Here is a 12,822-nt window from a genome sequence, read left to right on the forward strand (position 1 = left end):
CGTTAAGCAAAACAGCGTTAGCCCAGCAAACATCGTCACCTCCAGACTTTCGAGCTGTAAAGTCTGTTCACTGTCCCCCAATATAAAGCGCATTTCTCGGTTGTTCTCTCCAGACTCGGCCGGTCCGACAGCAGCAGCAGCAGTTGAGTCCAGTCCGGGACCCGGAGCTGCCATGACCCGGCCTGCAGTCTGACTGGAAGATAATGGCTGCAGAGCTGTTTCCCACCAAGAAGCTGGTCCCCTCCGCCTCAGCGAGCAGCACCTCTTCCTCCTCCTCCTCTTCCTCCTCCTCCACCCAGCAGCACCAGCAGCAGAACCTCACCAACAACAACACGATCACCGCCGCGCAGCGCTGCTGCAACTGGCAGGGCCTGTTCCCCACCATCCGAGAGAGGTAATTACATTGTTTTCATGTAAACTGAAGAAGAAACATTATGTGAGAAGTATACTTGTTACTCTCTGATAAAACACAATTATGTAACTTTTACTTTCAATACTTTTAAGTACATTTAGATCGTAACTTTGTCTTGTTGCGTGTTTTTAGACTCTGGTGTTTCTTCAATCGGCACAATCATTGGTTAAAAGCGTCCTGAAAGACTGCAAGATTCATCAAAATGACCTCGACGAGGTTACTGAAAGGTCGTCTCTAAGCAATTTGAACTGAACCAGGAAGTCCGGTTCAAGTCGGCAACAGGCTGGACTTCAAATCAAAAGTGATTGTTTGGTATTTAAATAATTAAAAGCAGAACAAACGGCACTAAGATTCATTCAGACGCTGATTGGATGTGATTGTTAATTTCCGTTTTTTACAAAAGAATCAGGAAACGTTCTTCTCTTGGTTCCACCAAAGTAAAAGTAATGAGTCGAGGCAGTTTTATTTATTTATTTAGTTTGTCTTCGACAGTTACAGTTACATATAAAAGACTTGATTTTTTTAACCGGTTTTCTTACTTTGAAATTGTATTTAACAAAACCTTTAATATCATGTTTTGAAGTGTAGTTGTTCTAGTGTCAGAATACAAAGATTATTTTATTTTCATAGTGTCATGATGTCATTTTTTTTTGTCCTTATTGTAGGAATTCAGTCATGTTCAACAATGAGATGATGGCAGACGTTCACTTTGTGGTTGGGCCGCCTGGCGGGACGCAGCGAGTCCCGGGTCATAAGGTAAAACCTGCCATTACAAATGGATTAACTCATCAGAAGACACTGTTAAAAATGATGAAGTTAAATTGTATAAGGAGTGTAGAAGTAAAAGCAGGTGAGTCCGAGGTTTATCTGTGGTGAAGGCTGATCTCACGCCGTTCCTCTGCTCCGTCAGTATGTCCTGGCCGTCGGCAGCTCCGTGTTCCACGCCATGTTTTACGGCGAGCTGGCGGAGGATCAGGAGGAGATCCGGATCCCGGACGTTGAGCCCCCTTCGTTCCTGGCCATGCTGAAGTACGTCGCCCTCGTGTCGTGTTGGCGACCACACACACACACACATACACAAAACAAGTACAACATTCTCTATTGTGTCGCACCGTGACACGACCCCTTCCCTCCGCCTCCCCAGGTACATCTACTGCGACGAGATCGACCTGTGCGCCGACACCGTCCTCGCCACCCTCTACGCCGCCAAAAAGTACATCGTGCCCCACCTGGCCCGGGCCTGCGTCAACTTCCTGGAGACCAGCCTGAGCGCCAAGAACGCCTGCGTGCTGCTCTCCCAGAGCTGCCTGTTCGAGGAGCCCGACCTGACGCAGCGCTGCTGGGAGGTGATCGACGCCCAGGCCGAGCTGGCGCTGCGCGCCGAGGGCTTCTGCGACATCGATTCGCAGACGCTGGAGAGCATCCTGCGGCGGGAGACGCTCAACGCCAAGGAGATGGTGGTGTTCGAGGCGGCGCTGAACTGGGCCGAGGCCGAGTGTCAGCGGCAGGAGCTGACGCCGACCATCGAGAACCGCCGCCTGGTGCTGGGCAAGGCCATCTACCTGATCCGCGTGCCCACGATGGTCCTGGAGGACTTCGCCGACGGGGCGGCGCAGTCCGGCGTGCTCACGCTCAACGAGACCAACGACATCTTCCTGTGGTACACCGCCGCCAACAAGCCCGAGCTGCTCTTCTGCACCAAGCCCCGCAAAGGCCTGTCGCCGCAGCGCTGCCACCGCTTCCAGTCCTGCGCCTACCGGAGCAACCAGTGGCGGTACCGGGGCCGCTGCGACAGCATCCAGTTCGCCGTGGACAAGCGCGTCTTCATCGCCGGCTTCGGCCTGTACGGCTCCAGCTGCGGCTCGGCCGAGTACAGCGCCAAGATCGAGCTGAAGCGCCAGGGCGTGTCCATGGCCCAGAGGGTCATCAAGTACTTCTCCGACGGCTCCAGCAGCACGTTCCCCGTGTCGTTCGACTACCCGGTGCAGATCGAGCCCGACACCTTCTACACCGCCAGCGCGGTGCTGGACGGCAACGAGCTCAGCTACTTCGGCCAGGAGGGCATGACGGAGGTGCAGTGCGGGAAAGTGACCTTCCAGTTCCAGTGCTCCTCGGACAGCACCAACGGCACCGGCGTGCAGGGCGGCCAGATCCCCGAACTCATCTTCTACGCCTGAGGCCAGCCGGGGAGGACGTGGGCTTTTATTTTGAAAAAGAGCGGAGATGAGTTCGAGTTCGAGGGGAGGGACTCGTGAGTTTTTGCTGCTGAGCCTCGGGAGGCGGGTTTGATTGGAACATGAAGGCGCTATTGTAGAAGTCTGAAACCTCACATTCCTTCACACCTTTGTTGTTGTTGTTGTTTTTGTTTACGACAGCTGTTTTTGTTACACAGGTATTATTATTATTGGGAAATTGGATAAAACACCCAGAAAGGACGGCCTTTTTTGGGGGGGGGTTTTGGCGAATGCAGTGAGTTAAATACCCGATGAAAGTGTTTCATCACAGTTTTTATCATGTTGAGAATCAAATGTTGGCACAAAACGGTTCTGATCGATTATTTACGACATTGCTCATGATGTCCGAATACGACCGGAGACGCTAAAGTGAGAGTTACCGCGTTAACACATAATCCCACACAAATACACACAAACACACAACTGCATTGCTGCGTGCTGATTGGCCGAGCCGGCCTTTGCGTGAGGGGGCGTGTCTAAAAACTGACCCATCAAACGCCGTACACACCATATGTTCACGTATCCCTGAAGAACGTCTGCACTGTTAATGATTAATCCACTTTGTCTTTTATTAGCATTATTATTAATCATTTATATCCCAAACGAGTCACAAAACATTTTACTGCACTTCTGAATGTGTTCCAACGTGCAAACAAATACAATAAATATAAATAGTTTGAGGGTTCGTGACACAAAAGCAGGTTTTTACGGTTTCCTGCCTCCTTTTTTAAAAAATTTTTTTTTTTTTAAAGATGACGCGTTCAGTTTTATGAATCACGGAGTCGTTAAAAAATGTTTTAAATGTTGCTCATTCAGCTTTTCCTCTCGCGACGATCAAACTTTGGTTCCAATTTTTTTAGGATTTGGAAACCATCCTGTTACTAAAACTGAAGGACTTTATAGAAAGAAGAAAGAAAAATAAAAAGCACTACTGTTCAGTTTGAACCTGTGCAGCCGCCGCCATGTTGAGAGCCGCGTGGAGTCAACGGAAATGCTACGAATTATATATTAACAGCCGGAAAAAAACACTTTTTAAAAATATTTGTAACACGACAACTGATCACACTCCCGACTTCTTTTACACAGACGTGCTGTCGGCTTCCTGCGGTGCTCTGTATTGTCTTTATTTTTTTGATGAAATGTGGGAACTTAAAGCAGTATTTCATACACAATCCACCCAAAATTCTTCCACCCGGCAGGACAACAGGTTGTCTGAAAAGGATTTTTACCCCTAACTACACTTTCTTTGATTTATTCTGTGTGTGTAATTAAACAACAGCATTCCTCACAGATGGTCAACAACTCCTGTGCTTTTATTTTGAAGGACATGACCTCAATGTTAGTACTACATCCTTATTTAGTGTCTCATCCACGTTGCAGACGTGTAAATAGCTCTGTGGTCGCGCCCCGACGCTCTTCCTCCTCTTCTTCTTTTTCTTTCATCGGCTCTCTTAAAAAATAAACAGTTTTTATATGATTCTATATTGAAGAAACATATTTTTGGATGTCTTTGTTTCCTGTTACCTGATCCCAACCAGACTGTGCAGTGAGTCGGTGGCCTTATGAACGTGGTGTTGTGAAATAATGTGGAAATAAAACAAAGTTATGTGAAAACCTGGTTTCGTTCTGTTGGTGCCGCGTCCCGGCGGCGGCGAGACACTCGACTCCCAAGGTGACGAGAGAAGAGACACAAATACAACGAGGCAATACGATATTTCTGTGTTTTAAAAGCAACTATTGATTATAAATGATTAATAAAAAATATGATTGAAAAGACGAACAAAGAAAAATACGTGGATATTTGGCAGTTCATTGATAACTGATATCCATCTGCAGTAAGAAATGTAATCTTATTGTTAAATTGTTAAACACAAAACTTAGTTTAAATGCCTTTAAGCATGATTTTAAAACTAATGATGACTTTTTTTGTCTTATTTATCAACAAATTTTAAAAAAAGAATCTTGGCAAAATTATTTTGCTCTTTTTCCAGGAGAAATGTAACTTTTAAAATATGGCAAGTATTTGTCATAAAGGCTTAAAACAGTGTGTAAAAACTAAAAAGTTAAACTTATTTGAATTTTCATCATGTTTCTCTTTATAAACAATGAAAATGAACATTTTGAGATTACAAAAAATTACAATAAGTAAAATAAATAAAGTCTTGTATGTTTTGTTTGTAAAAATCATTTATTGTGAAAGAGCCACAGGAAACCAATATCCACAAAACAAATCAAATTTGGCCAAACCACTTTTTTTTTCACACCCAAAAACATTTGCATTTATTCTATTTATTAACTGTATTAACACATACCGTATTCAGTGAACACTATATGAATGTAAAAGGCCTCACTCTTAATGAAGCTTCAAGACAAAACTATTAATCAATATGTTCTGTGGCTGCACATCAGATATAATTAATTTATCTGATTAACTCAAACTCAAACTTCAGCTTCTTGTATTTTGTGTCTTTAAAGAAGGAGCTTTCTTCTGGAAGTGGAAATAAATGTCTGTGGATTTAATAAAAGGTTTAAATGGATATTCTCCATATAATGTGTCACGATGCAGAGTTTAAGAGATGAACGTGTCCCACGAATGTGTTTCTATGTAACGGGATACATTTAATAAAATGTCTTAACGTTAAAATCAATCACCACATTAAACAGACTCTGTATGAAAGAAGATGTAAAGTTAAACTGCTTGATATTCACACACAATATGTACATTTGTTCCCTTTAATGAATAAAATCATTACAATAAATGAAGAGAGTGATTAATTTACTCTGACAGGAGAGATGATCAGAGGTGCAGAGTTTTTACCACCATCATTATTACAGGGACAGAAGTACGGGAAGAGTTTCTCCTTGAAGGAGCAGCCAGTAAAGGAGTAGATAAGAGCTGCAGCTTCTACGTCATAGAAGGAGACCAGACCCTCCTCATAGTCCACAAACACCCCCACCTTCTGAGGCCCAGACTTCAGGGAGAGAACAACTGGAGGGTCATCAAGAGCTGCGTACTTATTTCCATTTCTCAAAACTATAGTCCAGTTACCATTCTGAGGTCTCAGTGTGACGTTTCCCTTCCTGATGATCGACTCTCTGGTCACTCCTAGATCCCAGTCAGTCTTTCCTTTAACTTGAACCTCAAAGTAAAATCTGCCTGAAGAGAAATTCTGCTTTCCTAAAACACAAGAACAATCAGAAAATCTCTCTGGGTTGTTTGGGAGATTCTTGCTCACATCACCATGATGTACTTGTTTCTCGTCAGCAGACAGGATGAGTTGAGGATTTGCTGTATCAGGATCAAGAGTCACATCCACTGCAAACTTCTGGACGCTCTTCATCTGAACTTCAACCAGCTTCTTCATCTTTTCACTGAGAGTCTCCTCCAGCTGAGACACAGCTCTCCTCACAGTCCCCTCATGTGATGCTGGAGGAACACTGACCTTTGTCCAGTCCTTGGTGGGTGGTGGGAGGTGGATGTTTAGGGACTGGAAGCTCTGGAGAAGGTGGAGGTGGTCTTCAGAGAGGGAGAGCTTCTCCACCTCAGTGCTCCTCTTCATCAGCTCAGAGATTTCCTGTTCCAGCTCTTTGATGGAGTCTTCAGCCTGTTTCTTTGTTGTTCTCTGCTTCTCTTCTATCGTGTTGATGAGCTCCTTCAGTTTTCTCTCAACAGACTCCTTCAGATCAGTGAAGACCTGAACACCTTCTGCTTTCTCTCTGTCTGCATCTTCCTCACTGAGCTCCACGATGCGTTTGACCTCCTGAATCTTCAGTCGTCTCTTCTGGATCATCTCCTGGATTTCAGCCTCTGTCTTCTCCAGCTCGACCTTCTTTCCTTCACATTCTTCTTTCAGAGGAACAAACTCGTGCATCTTGTGGTCTAACACAGTGCAGAGCATGCAGACACACGTCTGGTCGGTCTTACAGAACAGCTCCAGAGGTTTATCGTGCTTCGTACACATCCTGCCTTCCAGGTTCTCCACAGGGTCCATCAGCTGATGTCTCTTCAGGCCTGACATTGTCAGATGAGGCTCCAGGTGAGTCTCACAGTAGGAGGCCAGACACACCAGGCAGGACTTCAGGGCCTTCAGTTTGGTTCCAGTGCAGACGTCACAGGGAACTTCTCCTGGTTTGGACTCTTGTTGCTCTGAGCTGCTGCTGCTGGCTTTCTGTTGAGCCGACTGTCTGAACTGAGAAACCATCTCAGAGAACAAAGTGTTGACCTTCATATCAGGTCTTGAGGTGAAAACCTCTTTACACATGGGACACTGGCACCTGTCACTGGTGTTCCAGTGTTCAGTGATGCAGTTTTTGCAGAAGTTGTGTCCACATGATGTGGTGACTGGATCAGTGAACACATCCAGACAGATGGAGCACAGGAACTGATCTTCAGATGGCAGATAGTTTGCAGCAGCCATATCTACACACATTGAGGAGGAAAGTTAATTTAAAAAAATAGTTAAATATTTGTTGAAAAAGGAAACTAGTGTGATTTTTCTCCATATATTTTCAGTTCTGATGTGTTTTTTATCTAAAACAAGTGTGATTACTGTAATTTTAAGTATAACATAATATTGGAGAAAGTACTTATAATAGTTTTTCACTTTCTCACAAGCTGAAGCTCACTACTCTGAATATGTTCACTTCCTGTTGTAGACAGCTTTTTTTAAAGAACAGGACTGACAACAAAGTTCTGCTCACGTGATGACGAACACATCACATTTCCTTCAGATCCTTCACAATAAAAGCCTCCCTCTGGTTCACCAGTAGAAAACTATTATTGTGAAACAACCAGAGGAAATAGAGGAAGTGAACAATGAACAGTAACAATAGCAGGAAAGTCGAAGTGAAACTAAACTTCAAACCACAGAGATTCAGTGACAAGTCACTAAAGTTCCTCCTGAGACACTTTAAAGCTGTTAAAGTGAGTTTTGTATCGTTGACTTGTGGACAAACGACTATGTTTAAACCAAGTGAAGAAGAGAGGAAATTTATTCCCTTATAGAGCAGAAAGTTTCGAGTTAATCCTGGAGATTAAAGGTGTAAACATGATCAGATGTACTCACCAGTGTTTAGAAGAGACTCTGTTGTGTTGTGGAGGAAAACCTGATGAAGTCACTTTGAATTGTCTTCGAGAGAAAAGCAGAGACTCGTCTCCACTGCAGAGCTTCTGCCTCTCTCAGGAACTTAACTTTCGTTTCTGGAGTGTGATGTAGGAGCTCTCCTCTCCAGTGTAGCTCCGCCTCTTACCTGCAGCTCTGTGGGTGAACATCTCACCTTCACCTCCCTCTGACTCACACGGAGTAGTCTGGCTTTGTGCCTCCAGTCTGTCACATGACCCTCTTCTCATTTTGTCCCAGTAAAAGAAACAATGATTTTAAAGTTGACTTTGTTGACGTGAACATTTACAGGTTTTAAACACGTTTACTAAAATCAGAAACAATGTGATCGCAGCATTAATGGAACACGTCAACATTTTATTAAACACGTTTATTGTTTTTTTTAAGCTGAGTTATATGGAAGAGAAAACCGATAACTACCACGTCCGGATGGTAAATATGAAGCTACAGACAGGATGTGGTTAGCCTAGCTTAGCATAACGATGGTAAACAGGAAGAGACAGCAATGCAGTGACTTTTCTTTTAATTGTCTTTATGGACGCGAAGGAAAACAAAAATTGCTACGCCAGGGGACAAAAACAAAAAATATTAAAACAGTCAAGTCTCTCGGGCCTTTTGTATTCGGTCGTATTGTTATGAAAATAATGCTGTAATTTAATGATATTTCCCAAAAAACCTCACTTCCCCAATAAGGATGGGTCCGTGTCTCTTCATCGGAGGTGGAAAAGCAAAACCGACTGAAAACACTTTAAATCGTCATGAATCTCACCGTTATTGTCCCCACAATTACAACACCACCGCCTCCGATGAAGTGCAGCTCACAGCCGCTTCAGATCATTATTATCATATTCTTCATCATCATCATCACTACTCCGTCATAGTCGACTAGAATTCTGCCTTTAGTTGTTTAGTCCTCACACGCTTTGTTTCTCTTCTGCAGGATACAGATCAGATGTGAACAGCCCTTTTGGTCCTCGGTTTCTTCTTCTTCTTCTGGACTTTCTTCCCGCTCTTTTTGTTTGGATTCGTCATTTCTCCCTTGTAGGAGTTCGAGCTCTTGGTCGACGTCTGCTGGTTTCCAGCGAACTTCTTGTTGGACTTGAAACGTTCTCTCTGCTGCGCCGGGCCCTTCATGGGGCCCTTCATGGATCCCTTCATGGATCCCTTCATGGGGCCCTTCATGGGGCCCTTCATGGGGCCCTTCATGGGGCCCTTCGCGGGGCCCTTCGCGGGGCCTTTGCCGTTAGTTTTATCCGTCTGCCTCTCCGCCCGCTTCACCCGGATGGCTCTGCCGTCCAGTTTGCTGCCGTCCAGCTCCAACGCCAGCTGCACCGAGTCGGCGCTCTGCGACAGGAAGACAACCGCGTGCAAGACCATGAAACAAAGAGGACACAAACTTAACAAAATAAAAGCGCCGGTCGGGTCGTCCTACCTCAAACAGGATGTAACCGAATCCTTTCCCTAATCCGGAGTTCTGGTCTCGCACCAATCGCACGGCGTCCACCGTGCCACACGCCTCAAAGTGCCGCCGAAACGTCAGCTCCTTCATCTCTAAACACCCGCGACACACAACGGGTCAACTTCGATACAACACAACAAACACCACACAGCGTTACAACAGAAGAGAGACTCACCGAACGAAAGATTCCCCACGAAGACGGAGCGTTTGTGATCGTGCTGCAAGACAGCGCACGATGTCACCGAGCATGTTCCACAACAAAACAAAAATTAATTTCAACAGATTTGCGGCGCGGAGACTCACCGAGGTGCCGGCCGTCACTCTGTCCACCCGGATGTGGAAGTCCTTCTCGATCTCCATGCCGTTCCTGTCAGCAGAGGCACACAAGAGGAAACGCTCGCCGTTTGGCTGAACTCACGCGGCGACTTCATTTGTGGGGAATTTCATTTTATTTTTTTAAATCACTGACCTCTGTAGCGCTTTGGCGACCGTGGCCTCGTCGTTGAACACCACGTAGGCGTTCAAGCTTTGTGTTTTGGGATGAATTTTGCGCCTGGGAAGTAAATAAACAGAGTTTAAGATTTGAGGAAGGTTTTTTTGTCGGGGTAATCGACTTTTAACGGACAGTACTGAATAAACGTACTGAATGACTGCTACTTTGCGGGACATCAAGGGATCCTCTCTGACCTGCAGGGGACAAACAAGACAGACCATCAGGAGCTGAGGAGGAGTTTCAGTTCCCCCGGTGGACCTTGATGCTAACTGCACACTTATCCTCTTCACATCCACGTCACTTTTACAGTCGTTTTTGTCACTGGCACCCTCAATACTTTGTGGCCTATCACTCTTAGGTGTTTTTTTCTTTCTCTCTCTCTTGTGTGAAGGTCAACGAGGCCTCTCCCCGACTAAAGATTTGCAAATTTAAGAGGATACAGACTCAATTAATTTCAACTGAGTCGCAGCAATCTCTGATTTTGGCTCCCAGCTGTTCATAATAATAATAATGATGCATTTAATTTATATAAAGCTTTTCTACTCAAAGTCACTTCACACAACATTTATATTTTTACCACAGAGCGAAAGCGGATGGACTCGATGGAGCCTTCGTCTCTGAAGAGGCTGGTCAGGGTCTGAAACACAAAAGGAGAGGAGGAGGCGTGGGGGGTCAGGTTCTTCCTCTCTGCTACATATTATTGTTAAATCCAGGAATAAACAATGAAAGAAACAGCAGTGATGCTGTGGAGGCAAAATGCAGTGCTCCTTAGTCAAAATCCTGAATTAATATAAATATTCGGGAACTATCTTCAACATTTGTGCACATTATATAGATAATATGGACGTGCCCGTTTAACTCTCCTGTTCTCTCTCTGTACCTTCTTGTTGCAGCTGACGGGCAGGTTGCCGACGAACACCGTCCTCTTCTGCTTTGACGCCTCCTCCTCTTTACTGGCCTTCAGCTTCATCCTCTTCATCACCCACTGCTCCGCGGTGGTCTCTCCGTCCGGTGCTTTCCTCTTCTTCTTCGGAGCGGGCGCCGCCTTCCCTCGCTCGTCCTCGTCCGCGTTCTGTAAACTGATCTCCCTGAAAGCCGTGGAGGAGGAGAGAGGAAGATACACTGAGGCAATGAGCGGGGCGGATGTTACAGAATCCAAGAGGAGAAACTAAAGAAGAAGAAATGACGAGGATTTGGTGATTTTATTTTTTCTTCAGGAAAAGAAATATTCGATTTAATAGCGAGAAAAAAAAGACGAGAACAGAATGGAGGCCGAAAGAAAGAAGAAGACGAGTCTGTGGATGAAAGAATGGACGGATGTCTGTTTCTAAACGCCTCACCTGTTTTCCAGCTTCTGCTCGGATTCTGATTTCTCCAGAAGCTGCTTCTGATTCATCTTCTGACTGTCCTGACCTTTGACCTCCTTCTGTTGTTCATTTGCTTCGGTGCTCTTCGGGACAGGCTGCCATGAAAACAAAACAACCACCCAGTGCATGTTAAAGTACAAGTGTGGGAGGAATTCTCTGTATTGTTCTAGTTGTCATTAAACTTCATGTTCAGACTCAAACCATCAGTGAATGTATCGAGTAACAGGTGACGAGTGAGCATCAAAGTCCTGCCGCCACAAACACTCACTAGAGCAGCACATGTGGATTAATCCGCCGCTGAAAATAGTCCCCAACAAAAGCTCTCTTTCCCCTCCCGGTTCGTTTTGATACATTAGTGTTTGAGTTACCTTGGGTGCCGGCTGGAACAGAAGAGGTCCAGCCGGTGCGGCGCTGCTGAATAAAGTCGACAGCGATCCGGAGGCGCCGGATTTCTTCTTGAACAGACTTCCTGACACCTGACCCACTTCATAGTCCGCTGCCTGTTGCTCCGACAACACCTCTTCACTGACGACAGAAACACTGAGAAGAAGAAGTTACAGCGGGGAGAGAAACGTCAGAATCCACGAGTCGCACAGCTGCTAATTTACAGAGAGCGATACTAAATACTGAAGAATCCGCTCTGAGAATACAGCACGCGAGTAACATTTATAATGTACATGAAAACAAAATTGTACTAAAAACAATGCGTCTTAGTGACTATTATTTGCTGTAGAGGATTTTTTTGGGGGGGACACTAAGTACAGCGAAACGGTTTGTTAATTAGTTGATCAGAAAATCGACCGATAATCTCTATCATTTTTAATTTAAAGACATTTCACAGTCCCAGCTACTCATATGTGACGATTTTCTGCTTTTTCTTTCAATAATGTCAAGCGTTGTAATATTTCTCACTAATTCCACAAACCAAAAAAACACTTAAAGCATTCATCCATACTACAAATAATTTATAAACAGTTTCAAATGAGCTCCACCAATTACAACTATAAAGTCCTGCTTTTACATTTATGCATGAGTAATAATAATCCAATGATATCATCGTATAACAGTGTGCAAGTGGATTTTTCTGATATACTTTAGAAATACTTTCAATGCAGGACTTTTTCTTGTATCAGGGTATTTTACTACGTGGTATTAGTACTTTTACTTTAGTAAAGGTCACTGCTGCTGAGGGTTGATATGTAAACAGTCAAATTAATGATATCGAACCACATTGTCCTGCATTGTGTCTGCTAGACTGCTGCTTCACTTCGTAATAAATTCATCTTTGTTATAAAGAAAATGGACATAGGTTATCTTCATTCACGTTACTTTGGGAAATAAAAACGTGTAAACAAACCTCTTCTTGGGTGTCTTCTTCTTCATGGTTTCTTCTGGAGAATCTACCGGCAACACTCGAAAATTTATTTATTCTATTTATAGAAACGAGTAATTTATCAGGTTAACTGCAGCAATTACACGGTTTTATTACGACTTTTAACACCAATAACAAGAGAGTATATATTTCACACACGAACACACGTTTTCCAGTCCCAGCACACGGGCTGTCCTACTGAAAATGAATTCCCACAGGGGACAAGGTCACTGCAAAACATTGGTTCCTTTTTTATTTTCATTAACGTTTATTTGATATCGTATTATTTGATACTCAGACAGTGTTAAGATATAGTACATACATTTATATATACATGTATATTTAATATTATACGTGTTTACCAT

The 12,822-nt window shown here is 44.2% G+C and overlaps 3 protein-coding genes across 4 annotated transcripts in view; 1 reads left to right on the forward strand and 2 right to left on the reverse strand.

Moving 5' to 3' along the window:
• The window catches only part of LOC137793250 (BTB/POZ domain-containing protein 3), a 4,737-nt gene extending 324 nt beyond the window's left edge, over window positions 1-4,413 (forward strand). Inside the window, exons 2-5 of one of the 2 annotated variants that reach the window (XM_068589284.1) lie at window positions 114-394; window positions 1,078-1,168; window positions 1,323-1,441; window positions 1,557-4,413. In XM_068589284.1, coding sequence (XP_068445385.1) covers window positions 204-394; window positions 1,078-1,168; window positions 1,323-1,441; window positions 1,557-2,589 — 1,434 coding nt within the window. In that variant the 5' untranslated portion in view covers window positions 114-203 and the 3' untranslated portion in view covers window positions 2,590-4,413. Of the gene's footprint in view, window positions 1-113; window positions 395-757; window positions 856-1,077; window positions 1,169-1,322; window positions 1,442-1,556 lie in introns of those variants that run through there. The other variant, XM_068589285.1, reaches the window with a different exon arrangement.
• A 441-nt stretch (window positions 4,414-4,854) lies between these two features.
• Window positions 4,855-7,833, reverse strand: LOC137792893 (E3 ubiquitin-protein ligase TRIM21-like). Its single transcript, XM_068588692.1, has 2 exons — window positions 7,713-7,833; window positions 4,855-7,066 (listed from the first exon to the last, which is right to left on the reverse strand). Exon 2 carries the CDS (start codon window positions 7,062-7,064, stop codon window positions 5,418-5,420), a length of 1,647 nt encoding a protein of 548 aa, XP_068444793.1. The 5' UTR covers window positions 7,065-7,066; window positions 7,713-7,833; the 3' UTR covers window positions 4,855-5,417.
• A 325-nt stretch (window positions 7,834-8,158) lies between these two features.
• On the reverse strand, window positions 8,159-12,638 carry rbm34 (RNA binding motif protein 34). Its single transcript, XM_068588703.1, has 11 exons — window positions 12,443-12,638; window positions 11,454-11,625; window positions 11,059-11,180; window positions 10,599-10,806; window positions 10,296-10,355; window positions 9,869-9,912; window positions 9,695-9,778; window positions 9,529-9,592; window positions 9,401-9,443; window positions 9,199-9,317; window positions 8,159-9,110 (listed from the first exon to the last, which is right to left on the reverse strand). Exons 1-11 carry the CDS (start codon window positions 12,466-12,468, stop codon window positions 8,715-8,717), a joined length of 1,338 nt encoding a protein of 445 aa, XP_068444804.1. The 5' UTR covers window positions 12,469-12,638; the 3' UTR covers window positions 8,159-8,714.
• Window positions 12,639-12,822: the final 184 nt, after the last annotated feature.

The sequence above is a fragment of the Clinocottus analis genome, unplaced genomic scaffold (genome assembly GCF_023055335.1).
Source record: "Clinocottus analis isolate CAN_PGR_092001 unplaced genomic scaffold, fCliAna1.0.p SCAF_22, whole genome shotgun sequence".
Taxonomy (NCBI): Eukaryota; Metazoa; Chordata; class Actinopteri; order Perciformes; family Cottidae; genus Clinocottus; species Clinocottus analis.